General features: G+C 36.3%; 1 protein-coding gene across 1 annotated transcript; it reads left to right on the top strand.

Annotated features, from left to right (window-relative positions):
* The first annotated feature begins 6,905 nt into the window (after window positions 1-6,905).
* Window positions 6,906-8,192, top strand: LOC124136531 (M-phase inducer phosphatase-like). The gene is made up of 5 exons (XM_046502448.2): window positions 6,906-6,965; window positions 7,140-7,301; window positions 7,447-7,574; window positions 7,729-7,846; window positions 8,025-8,192. Exons 1-5 carry the CDS (start codon window positions 6,906-6,908, stop codon window positions 8,190-8,192), a joined length of 636 nt encoding a protein of 211 aa, XP_046358404.2.
* The last annotated feature ends 5,012 nt before the right edge of the window (window positions 8,193-13,204 follow it).

Here is a 13,204-nt window from a genome sequence, read left to right as displayed (position 1 = left end):
CCAGATTTGTATAAGTAATAATCAAAATGTCGAGTGTTTAGTAAGAAACCACAAACTGGATACCGAAAACGTATCACAAACATGTTACTATCATATCTTTACTTTACATGTAAATATCCACGCTTTGTCACTGAAAATTGAAAGATTAGTTAAACTTGATTGTCTTTTTTAACCATCACTCATTCCTGCATAAGTTTGTGAACATTTATCTGTGGCTTGGTGGTAATTGTGTGTAAATATAAATTGGTTCAATGAAGACTATGGTTAGAAATGAATTTGCAACCACATGACCCCTACTATGTTTGGAATGTTGTAATTATTTTTCGAAAAAAAGAAATTTATTTATTTAAAAATATAAGATATCTAAGATACCCACCAGCAGTTGTGAATGTAAAGTTTTAAATCAAAATATATTCTTAGAAATACAACCATACAGAAGCGTTCATTGAGTGCTAACTTACATCCAGTTCAGTAATTTCTTTTATATAATATCGACAACTTAGGATATTTTCAATTGAAAATCTAACACATTTAAGACAAAATCAATAGAGAGGTATAGTTTCTTTTGCCCATCAGTCTAGATTTATCCATCAATGCCTTTTTACACTCTTGTATCTGTAATTGGAAACGCAAGGAAGTTGTCAGCCACAGTATCAATGAGTGAGTGAGGGCATGGCGTTTCATCACACAGTAAGGTAGCAGATAAAATAGGAGTGATAAGACAACATCAACAGAGATTATCGATGGTGCTGTTTGAGAAGAGGTAACAAAAATATGCTGTATGCTTTCAATCAGGTAACGACACATATTTTGTCTCTATCTTGAACCTAAGTCCCCCGACCAGAATGTTAAATGGTAGGTTCATTAGACATGAGGACATGGAAATAGGTGAGTGTCTTGAGTTTATTCACATTGAACAATGATATACAACACTAATGTATCACAACACGGTAACAAAACAACGAACAGCCTGTAAATTGTCTTTCCCTAAAACCTCAACACGCAGGTATCAACACCATCGCCAGAGTATTTCAGTCAAATCAGACTGGAGATAGCTTGAGTGGAGACACATCAATGTGGAGACGTCGACTGGGTATGCTCTGTTTCTCTCCTTCTGATGGTGACTAATAACCATCACCGATAAGACCATTTGTTTTATGAAACTCTCTTCACAATTTCCGATGTCACTTCTATATATTTTGAGTCAATTAGCGACATTGTCTGATCTATAGTGTTTCTTGTCATTCATTCATTCATTCATTCATTCATTCATTCATTCATTCATTCATTCATTCATTCATTCATTCATTCATTCATTCATTCATTCATTCATTCATTCATTCATGCATTCATTCGAAACTATAATGGCTGTATGCTGCATAATATGAAACTTTTCAATTCTCGCTGTCGCTGCAAAAAGACTCAAAGACTGTTTTGTGAAATCTTCGTCGTCGAGGCTCTTTAGGATGAAGACTTCCTGTAAATTCTGACTTTAAAACCTGAATGGAAAATATAAGTATTTCTTTATATTATATATCAGATTAATTTTTATGCTTTCATGTAATACTGTGAACATTATTCTTGATCAGACAAAGTTATTGATAACAACAGATTAACAAACCTTTACTGTAGATATGATGTTCGTGAAGGGAAAGCTGACTTCTTCACGTTATTGAATAGATTCTTCAAATAGGTTTTGCAATACTATGGGCCAAATAGAGAGCAGGTGAATGATACCATTTCTGTTGTATTTGAAGTGTGTATACAGTTACTGAATCAAGTACACGCGTATGCAACAAAGATAACACTCGTTGATAAGCTCATTGCCCAATTGAGCGTACATTGTTTTCTACTGTCAAATGAAAACGAAGATAAACATTAACACATTAAGCGACCCGACAACAATGTGGGCTTTGTGTGAAAGTACTATCGCTTGTACGTCCAGTGGATATTAGCTACATATAACAAGGTGTGAGGGATTAAGGTCTGGTAATAATCCAAGTTAGCCATCAAAAGTACCGATATAATATGGGATAATGCAGGGTTTAGATCGTTAGCTTAATGTCACTTAAGAACGATATTTTACTGTATACAGATACACTTTCTGCATGAAGCCAAAGGGAGGGGTTAAGGTGCGAAGTAGAAGATTCTAAATTTTAGAATAAAGAAGATGCGCCGGAATAGATTGTCAATATCCATACACAGTTTAATAAATAAAAAAGTGACAAAACCATTTCCATAAGCGTAAACAATATCTGCTTAAAGACATGGTATATAGTGTATGAAGTAATTATGTGTTTAAGCCTGTGTTCCTTTGAGTAGCTCCATTTCTTCAAATGTGAATGCGATCTTTGCTTTGTATCTAACTTTAACACTAGAATTGTGAGGACCTTTATGAATTGTGAGATCTTATTTTGAAATGGCTGCAATAGGATAACAGCGGTATTAGAACTAAAGTCTCTAACCCTTTAGGACATGTTATAACATCATTTTTCTTACGAACATATTCTTCATGTATTTTTGGTTCAGAAATAGTCATGACGTGAAACATGCAACAGACGCGAGCATGTACAATTATCGTCTTTCAAAATAGCTTTTAAATAGTATTTCAAGGACGCACGTTTAACCACCTAAATAGGATCCACATGCATGATGCTAATTAACTATTATATATCCTCCAACTATATTGGAAATTTCTCTATGCAACACACTCCTTCTATCATTATTAATATTGTCTATTTATGAACTTTTTCCTTTTTATGGCTCCTGTTCTTCTGATGTGAATGCGATGTATGCTTTGTATCTAAATGTAACACTAGAGTTGAGATACAAATAAAACAGGAATCTGTAAGCATTGCAATTGAAAATATTGTAATCTCTCTCTCTCTCTCTCTCTCAGCCCATTTCTTTCTCCTTCGTGATTTGCCTAAAGCGGCAAAAAAAACCCCAACTCACTCACCCATATATTTAGCCTTAACATGCATTTTGGAAGGAAGCCACGCCATAGCCATACAAGCTTGTAAGTAAACAAAGATAAACACAAATGTCTGTAACAACGCGATAACAGGTGTAGGAAGCCTAGAAATTGTACACAAAACATGTCTGTATATATGAACAGAAATTTATGTCTCTTCTAAAGCTAGCTGAACATTTCACTGTTACTTAATTTCAGTTAACAACCGTCCAACCATTCAGACGTTTTCTACAAGGATGATCCTAATCAAGCTAATCCAGATCATCCTGACAGTCCCTTGATAAATCTGCTTACTTTACACCTTAACCAAACCAGTGGGGAATTCACGTAAAAAGTGTGCCCGTATTAAATATCTTGTTCCCAAAGTAAATACAAATTGTCCTCAATTGTCATTCAACTGACGACCAAACCTGTTTGAATTCTGTGTTATCAATACATGGACCATCGGCACATTGGATTACCCCGGGACAATCCCCCGCACACCCTCGTTAGGGTTTAACTATGTTTTCATTATTCGTTATGAATAAAGTACGGTTAAATGAATAATGAACCGATTAACGAGTGCTTTCTTTGTTATGTTAATGTGTTGTTTTTGTATAGGTATATATATAGACAGGAGAATGCACAGACATTGACAAAAATTGCAGTTAGATCCACTATCTGTCATAGATCTCCTAAAGCCAAGAGATGCTTTAGCGGTGAATACCAAACTCACAATAGACATGTGTACCCTACTCACACACAGAGGGACAGGTCAGCCGAAATTGCTTAAGCAGAAGGCGACCTCTTAAACACTTAATGCAACAACAACAACAACAACAACAACAACAACAACAACAACACAGACATTGTGTCATTCGCCTTAAAACTGTTCAATTGTCCAACTTACATTTCTTACCAATATTATACTTGTGTCATAATGTCAAGAAGGCAGCTCTCGGTAAGTATTAATTTATAATAACATTTTGACTTGTTTCACAACCAAAAGACCGACTTCTTATGTTCATTTAATCATAATAAGAAACAATTAAAGGATGAAAACAATCATATGAAAAATAGTTCTTTTCAGTTTTCCAGTGACCTGTCAAATAACCTTGAGTGTCCGACTTCACCCGAAATCTTTATCAAGCAGAGCCTAGTTTTCGATGAAGACAACTCTCGAGATAGTGGCTTTGAATCTCTTGGCAGTGATAGCGAGGTTTGTTACATTTCATTTAACACTATGGGCAGTTTTTATTTGCAGAAATACTTAGGTATATCAATATACTATCCTGTAAATGCTTGAAACAAAATATAATATTTGCCAGAAATATCTATATTCATAAAAAAAGTCTAATCCAAATAAAACATTTGGTGGGATATGTTTCTTTATCAGGTGTCGCCACTACCTTTGGATCACAGGAGGACTGGTTTCCATGGAACAAGGAAATCCCTTTTCGGAGAAAAGAGACGACGTGATGACGATGGTGCTGAAGATCATATTCTAGCTCGGTAGGTGAAGAAATTTAAAACAACCAATGGTGTCCACAAAGCCCAAACAGAAGTCACGTCAGAGGTTATGAAGACAGCCGTCGACAAAATGGAACAAGGGACTGATGTCATCGGTGATGGCTCCAAGGTTTGTTGGAGGCTGATGGCTTCTTATCATCAATCAAATAAGTAAATTGCACGCTGATTTTGAAGATGACGAGGTAACTGGAAAACAACTATACATTTAAATCAATATCGAAATTATTTCTTTTCCAGAAACCGTGGCTCCACACACAGTTAGTCAGCTTCTGGCAAGACAGTACGATGACGTCATTTCCAGCTTCAGGATCATCGACTGTCGTTACCCATATGCATATGAAGGTGGTCATATTGAGGTATGCTACTGTCTTTAAACTCCTTCAAAACAATTCAATCATGGCCATGTAATATTGTTCATAGGCTATGTTTATACCATATTAACAACATATTGATTGTATCTTTCTTAATATCTCTTAAAATCTAAGTTTACATTTTACTTCAGGTTGCCTAAGATACAGTAACAGTCTAAGTCTACATTTTACTTATTATTTACTTCAGGGTGCCGAGAACCTTCACAACGAGACTCTGATCACAGACTTAGCGACCAGTCTACAGAGGAGGGACTCCACTCAACGGAACATCATGGTCTTCCACTGTGAATTTTCATCAGAGAGAGGCCCGAAACTGTAAGTGTATTTGTCACATCACTTACTTGAAGCACTTAACAATTCTTACATTACGATAACGATGCTCAGTTTAAATGAAAACTAAACTATAGATGGCAGTATAATCTGGACACAAAATACCATGACAACCGACATTGAGAGATTATTTAGTTTTAAATTTGGCCTTTTCCTTTGCAGCCCATTGCAAAAGTAGAATATTGTCACGTGATTATAGTGATGTGCTTGAGACCTAAACCTCCCTTGACGTTATTTCTCAAGAAGTATCCATTAGCCACTTGCATGACGACAACGTTGTTTGGGTACAAATTCCACTATAAATAGAATGTGATCGACGATTCCTTAAATTAGATCAGAACCCTGGTAACATTAGACTTAACATTTAAGTTTTTAAAAGTAGAATAGTTATCATGATTCTGCGTTTTCGATGGAGATCGCTCACCTTTACGTTGTGACAGCATTTTTTCAACCGAATGCACCTCTAAAACAGACATTTGAAACATCACAATGCGTGTTCGATTGATAATCATCTTAGTACGTATACCGTCAACATAACTCTACACTAAAACAAAGACAATATCTCCATCTCCTATTACTGGTGAAACCGGTAGAGCAGGGCATGACTACCTCTTTCGGAGTATCTGGTTACACACAATATTTTACAATCCAGTAAATAACTAGAATTACCTTGTTTATGTTAATGACCATATAACGATTAATGCGCTTTCAACAAGCACATAATCCATCTAATCCAGATCATCCTAACTGTCCTCTGACAAAGCTTTCTTATTTAACACATTAACCTAGCTAGATGGGAATCCACATAGAAAGTGCTCCGGCATTAATATCGCGTTCGCGAAGTTACAACAAATTAAACTGGCCTTAATTGTCATTCAACTGACGACCAGCACGACCTGCGTCCGACGTTATCCAAACATTGTCTACCGCTAATTTGAAGTTCTTCCTGGATGATTATAATTGTCCCAGGATAATCCCTTCTCACCGTACAGGTATCTACGTATCTGCGGTGGACACAAGCGAACGCACATTCACACCAAGCCTACAATACTTAACCGATCTCCTTTAATGTGTGAATGTTTATACTGCTTCCATTAACCAATATAAACAATGTACGATCAATTGGGTAAAGAATCGATCAACGAGTGTTGTCTTTGTTATGTAAATATGTTGTTTTAGTAAAGGTATATAGATATGAGAGAGGACAGACATAGCACCATTCGCTTGACAGCTGTCTAAATAGCAAACACAAGATACTAGATACATTTTCCTATCCCTGTTGAAATTATTTGTTCACGACAATGTCTAGAAAGCAACGTCAGAGTTTACTGGAGGTTTTCAAACCCCAAAGCCTAGTTTTCGATGATGAAGACTCACGAGATAGCGGCTTTGACTCTCTCTGCAGTGACGACGAGGTGTGTTGAATAATATATCGCGCTTTTTTTAAAATCTATACGACAGATAGAAAGATATAAACAAAGAAAGGAAAGACAGTTATTTAGAAAATTAAAGGCAATATATGTTTTTTTCTTCAGGTGTCTCCCCAATCTTTGGCTCACATGAAAACTAGTTTTCATGGCACAAGGAAGTCGCTTTTCACGGGAAAGAGACCACGTGATTATGATGATGAAAATGACGAACACGTTCAAGCTCAGCAGATGAAGAAACACAAATCCGCCTACGTTGTCCATGAAACCCAAGTAGAATTAACGTCAGAAGTTATGAAAACAGCTGTGGACAAAATGCAAAATGAGGTTGACCTGATCGGTGATGGTTCACAGGTTTGTAGAAGGTTTATTATTCCATTCTCATGTCGATTATTAAGCGGTTCTGAATTGCCTAATTAATTGCAATAATAAGGACATTCATCATTTTGTTAACATTTCTATCACATAGACATATAAATAGCATTAATTTATTATTCAAGTTATTATGAAGTTTTCCTTATGTTTTAGATTCATAGTCTCCCAACCATACGAGGCAGACACAAGGATCTCAAATCTGTGTCTCCACACACAGTCAGTCAACTTCTTGCTGGAAAATATGATGACGTCATTTCCGGTTACCAAATCATCGACTGTCGTTACCCCTATGAATATGAAGGCGGACATATTGAGGTAAAATGTCCCAAATATCACAAATATATTCAACTCCTTTTTTAATATTGGTGTGGCGATCTTACACATTATAAACAAATCTACAATGGCAGAGACCAACATTCTTAAGGTCTGTAATCTAAATACTGCTATTTTTCAACTTCAGGGTGCCCAGAACCTTCACAACGAGGCTCTGATCACAGATTTAGTGACCAATCTACGGGCGAGGGACTCCATTCAACGGAACATCCTGGTCTTCCACTGTGAATTTTCATCAGAGAGAGGCCCGAAACTGTAAGTATTTCATAAAAGTGGTTGATATAAACAACTTCAAATATATGTGAACCGGTTTATACGTTTATTGCACGATGTAAAATACTAATGACATCGAAAGTAATTATCATTTTCTTATGCAACGTTTCATTCAGTGATGTATCTTCTGATACAGATTGCGCCATCTTAGAAACCTTGACCGGAAGATGAACAGTGACCGTTACCCTTTCCTCTTCTACCCGGAAGTATACCTGTTAGATGGCGGATACAAGGCCTTCTATGAACAACATCAGGTAGGCTGAGAAACGTTTGAAACTGACGGGAGTCCCTTTTCGGGAAAGATAAATATGTCTATATTTAGTGTACATGTAAACGTTTTTCGTATATATTTTAATAAAGCAGAGTTATTTGTACTGTACTACTTTTTTGTAAAATGTTATGTAATAATGTGTCTTTACAACTCTATTTCAGACTCAGTGTCAACCAAGAAGCTATGTTCCCATGCTACACCAGGATTACTCCAAACAACTACGTCACTTCCGGGTGAAGTCCAAGTCGTGGACAGCAGGAGAGAAACAGAACATGCGCAGTCGAAGTCTCATAATAGACACGTCTCCGCTCAAGATGCCTCTTTGGTAATCTGAAGATGAAATGATGAATCAGATTTCAGATACTACCGGACCATCGGTTTTGAGGGACTTATTTAAGGCTATTGTTATTGTTGTTTTGGTGCCTGAATGTTGAGGCAATAACTGAATACTTTACACATATGTTGATCTGTTTTACCACCCACTCTGTGATACAACATTCGTACAATAAAAATAAATACTGACTTACAATTTGTTCATTCTCCTTTATTTCTTTATAAATGTTCCATACATACCTGTACGGAGCGAAATACATGATTGGATCCAGAAACTCTACCACCGAATATATCTCTCGAAGTTTAACCGGAATCCTTAATATAATCAAGGAAGGGCTTTCTTTATTTGTGCAGAAAGTATTTTAGGAATTAATACCATGTGGATTAACAAATACTCGACGTATTTACTTGAATGTTTCTAATCTCAGAAAAAAACAAAGTTCAATTCTGTCAAAACAATTGAGTTTTCAACAACACAACTATCCCACATCACAAACTTAACGAAAAATTCATTCCTTGAATCTTTTTCCATGTTTACAGTTGTATCTCTATTTCTTAAGGTTCGGGGTAGTTTGTCAAAAATGAAAGCAAATGCCGTCCGAAGTTTACTGAGAAGACAATTCGTGAAATGCTTGACTTCTACATTGATAATATCTATGTAAAAATTGGAGATACAACATTAAGGCAAGAAGAAGGCATCTCAATGGGCACCAACTGTCATCCCCTTCTTGTTATTATGTTTTTTTATGCATATGAATAAGAAATTATCAGCTCGGATTGGTAAAGTCAAAACAAGGGAATCTGGCCAAGTAGTTTAACATAGGCTTCAAGTATGTCCATGATCTGATATTCAACATTCAAAGCCTTAGAAAAGCTTTCAAACAGTATTATGGAAGATATGTGGAGGACATTTCCAAATATGGTTTGATGGTTTGTTGAGGAACGTCTTAAAGACCTGCTTTTAATCAATACGTTTTTGTATTCATGGTTTGTCACAGTTCCAAACCCAGCACAATCTGACCCTTTAAATTATTCATAAAAAGAAAATTAAACATTCTATTATGAGAAATTCTATGTAAAGTAATAATCAGGTGCACAACAACAACAACAGCAGCAACAACAACAATCTTTACATTATTGTCTGTGAAGTGACATACGAGATGGTTTGTTGAGGAACGTCTTAAAGACATGCTCTTAATAAATACGTTTTTGTATTCATGGTTTGTCACCGTTCCAAACCCTGCACGATCTTGCAAGTTTTAAGTTTGGAGGGATGTGGTCGAAAATGAGAAGCGTTTGTTGTTATAATAATTATGCGAGGTAAACTTCTCAAAATGATGTTCTTACATTTTGTCAATGGCACTGAAACACTTTACCGTTTGATGACTGTCATAATATATGAGTGCGTGATGACCAGATTTGTATAAATAATAATCGAAATGTCAAATATTTAGTAAGATACACAAACTGGATACCGAAATCGTATCACATACATTCTACTATCATACCTTTACTTTATATGTAAATATCCAAGCTTTCACATTAACCGTTGAGCATATTGATAAAACTGATTTGTCACTGAAAATTGAAAGAATTAGTTATATTTAATTATGTCTTTTTTAAGCATCGCTCATTCCGTATCCTGCAACTGTATGTAAAATTAATCTGTAGCTTGATAATTGTGAGTGAACATAAATTGGTTCAATGGAGACTTGGGTAAGAAATGAATTTGCAACCACGTGACCCCTACATTGTTTGAAATGTTGTAATTATTTTCCGAAAAAAGCAAATTTATTTATTTAGAAATAAAAGATATCTAAGATACCCGGAACCCGTAAATATCACTGTAATATCATCAATGTATTTTTCACTCTTGTATCTGTAATACAAGGAAGTTGTCAGTCAGTCATTTTTCACAGTATCAATGAGTGAGTGAGGGAATGGTGTTTCATCACACAGTCAGGTAGCTAGAATACGGCAGTGTCAGGGGCACGTCGGGGTTCTACGACTCCTACTTGGTCAGGTCACACGCTGTCACTACCGATCCTCATTACTTAGGCTCTTAGGTTGTGATCATCGATGGCACTGTTTTAGAAGAAGTTACAAATATAATTTGTTTCAGAAATTGTTTCTATTATTAGACATGAGAACATTCACATGGAATCATCATATATAACACTTATGCATCACAACATGGTAACAAAGCAACAAACAGCCTGTAAATTGTCATAACTCATACCTCAACACGTAAGTGTCAATATCACCATTCATTCATTCATTCATTCATTCATTCATTCATTCATTCATTCATTCATTCATTCATTCATTCATTCATTCATTCATTCATTCATTCATTCATTCATTCATTCATTCATTCATTCATTCATTCATTCGACCGCCTCCGTGGTCTAGGGGTAGAGGGTCCGCCCGGATAGCGGAAGGAAGGTCAGTGGTTCGATCCCCGGCCACGTCATACCAAAAGACGTTAAAAGATGGTACCTGGTGTTACCCTGTCTGGCGCTCGGCATTGAGGGACTAAATCAAGGACTGGTCGGTATACTGTGTCTGACTTGGGTATTCATGCGGCATGGTACCTCAGTGTGCTAGTGCTATAAATCGGCATCAGTCCGGACTAGTACTAGCAGCAACGCTGGCACGCACGCACGCACGCACGCACGCAGGCACGCAGGCACGCACGCACGCACGCACGCACGCACGCACGCACGCACGCACGCACACACATTCATTCATTTGTTATAATATGAAACTTTTCAATTCTCGCTATCACTGCAAAAAGTCTCAAAGACAGTTTCCCCGACTTTTCCCCCATGGAAAACTGAATTGAAAAATGTAAGTATTTTTTCATATTATAAGATTTATGTTTATGCTTTTCGGTAATACTGTGAACATTATTCTTGATCAGACAAAGACATATATTATTGATAACAACTGATAAACAAACCTATACTTTAGATATGATGTCCGTAAAGGGAAAGCTGACTTCTTCACGTTATTGAATAGATTCTTCAAATAGGTTTTGTAATGGACCAAATAGATAGTAGGTGAATGATGTCATTTTTGTTGTATAAGCTCATTGCCCAATTGAGCGTACATTGTTTTCTACTGTCAAATGAAAACGAAGATAAACATTAACACATTAAGCGACCCGACAACAATGTGGGCTTTGTGTGAAAGTACTATCGCTTGTGCGTCCAGTGGATATTAGCTACATATAACAAGGTGTGAGGGATTAAGGTCTGGTAATCATCCAAGTTAGCCATCAAATGTACCGATATAATATAGGATAATGCAGGGTTTAGATCGTTAGCTTAATGTCACTTAAGAAAGATATTTTACTGTATACATATACACTTTCTGCATGAAGCCCAAGGGAGGGGTTAAGGTGCGAAGTAGAAGGTTCTAAATATTAGAATAAAGAAGATGCACCAGAATAGATTGTCAATATCCATACACAGTTTAATAAATAAAAAAGTGTCAAAACCATTTCCATAAGCGTAAACAATATCTGCTTAAAGTTATATAGTGTATGAAGTATTAGGTTTAAGCCTGTGTTCCTTTGAGTAACTCCAGTTCTTCAAATGTGAATGCGATGTATGCTTTGTATCTAAATGTAATACTAGAATTGTGAGGACCTTTGTGAATGTTTAGGACGATTTTGATATGGCTGCAATAGGATAACAGTAGTATTAGAACTATACTCCCTGACCCTTTAGGACATGTTGTAACATCATTTTTCTTACGAACATATTCTTCATGTATTTTTGTTTCCGAAATAGACATAGACATGGCGTGAAACATGCCACAGACGCAAGAATATACAATTACCGTCTTTCAAAACAGCTTTTAAATACTATTTCAAGGACGCACGTTCAACCATCTCAATAGGACCCACGTGCATGATGCTTATAAACTATTATATATCATCAACACTTTTATATTCAACTACATGTATATTGGAAATTTCTCTATGCAACACACTCCTATCATAATTAATATTGTATATTTATGAACGTTTTCCTTTGTATGGTTCCTGTTCTTCTGATGTGAATGCGATGTATGTTGTGTTTCTAAATGTAACACAAGAGTTGAGATACAAATAAAACAGGTATCTGCAAGCACTGCAGTTGAACGATGCCTGAACTTCTCAATAAAATCACATTAAAATGATTGTAATTGTATCTGTCTTTCTCCCTCCCACCTCTCTCTCTCTCTCTCTCTCTCTCTCTCTCACTCTCACTCTCTCACTCTCTCTCTCTCTCTCTCTCTCTCTGTCTCTCTCTCAGTTCGGAAGGAAGCCACATAGTTGCCATACAAGTTTGTAAGTAAACACTGATAAACACAAATGAAACAATGTGATAACAGGTGTAGGAAACCTAAATTAAGACATAACACAACAAACATGTCAGTTTATAACGACACTGTCTCTTCTAAAGCTGAAATAGAACATGAAACCAATATGAAATACAAAACACTTCACTGTGCTACTTAATTTCAGTTTCAAGCATGATTCTAATCCAGGTAATCCAGATCGTCCTAACATACTCTTGATAAACCTGCTTACTTTACACCTTAACCCAGCCAGTGGGGAATCCACGTAAAAACTGCCCGTATTAAATATCTTGTTCCCAAAGTAAATACAAATTGTCCCTAATTGTCATTCAACTGACGACAAAACCTACTTGAATTCTGCGTTATCAATACATGGACCACCGGCACATTTGATGTCCTACCTTGTGATTACCCCGGGATAATCCCCCTCACACCCTCGTATGGGCGGCTCCATATCTACGGGGGACACAAGCGATCGTACATTCACACCAAGCGCACTTTCTTACTGTGTTAGCGTTTAACTATGTTTTCATTAGCCATTATGAATAAAGTACGGTTAAATGAATAATGAACCGATTAACAAATGTTTTCTTTGTTATGCTAATGTGTTCTTTTTGCACAGGTATATATTAAACAGGAGAGTGCACAGACATTTTGT

The sequence above is a fragment of the Haliotis rufescens genome, unplaced genomic scaffold (assembly GCF_023055435.1).
Source record: "Haliotis rufescens isolate VD_foot unplaced genomic scaffold, xgHalRufe1.0.p SCAF_12, whole genome shotgun sequence".
NCBI lineage: Eukaryota > Metazoa > Mollusca > Gastropoda > Lepetellida > Haliotidae > Haliotis > Haliotis rufescens.
The sequence above is the reverse complement of the archived record's forward strand: the minus strand, read 5'-3'. Positions and strand labels throughout refer to the sequence as shown.

Excerpts from the sequence above, each read along its gene's own strand:
- LOC124136531 (XM_046502448.2), top strand. The coding sequence starts at position 6,906 with ATGAAAACAGCTGTGGACAAAATGCAAAATGAGGTTGACCTGATCGGT. Across the intron at positions 6,966-7,139 it reads TGATCGGTGATGGTTCACAG|ATTCATAGTCTCCCAACCAT; the intron begins GTTTGTAGAAGG and ends CTTATGTTTTAG. Across the intron at positions 7,302-7,446 it reads ATGAAGGCGGACATATTGAG|GGTGCCCAGAACCTTCACAA; the intron begins GTAAAATGTCCC and ends TTTCAACTTCAG.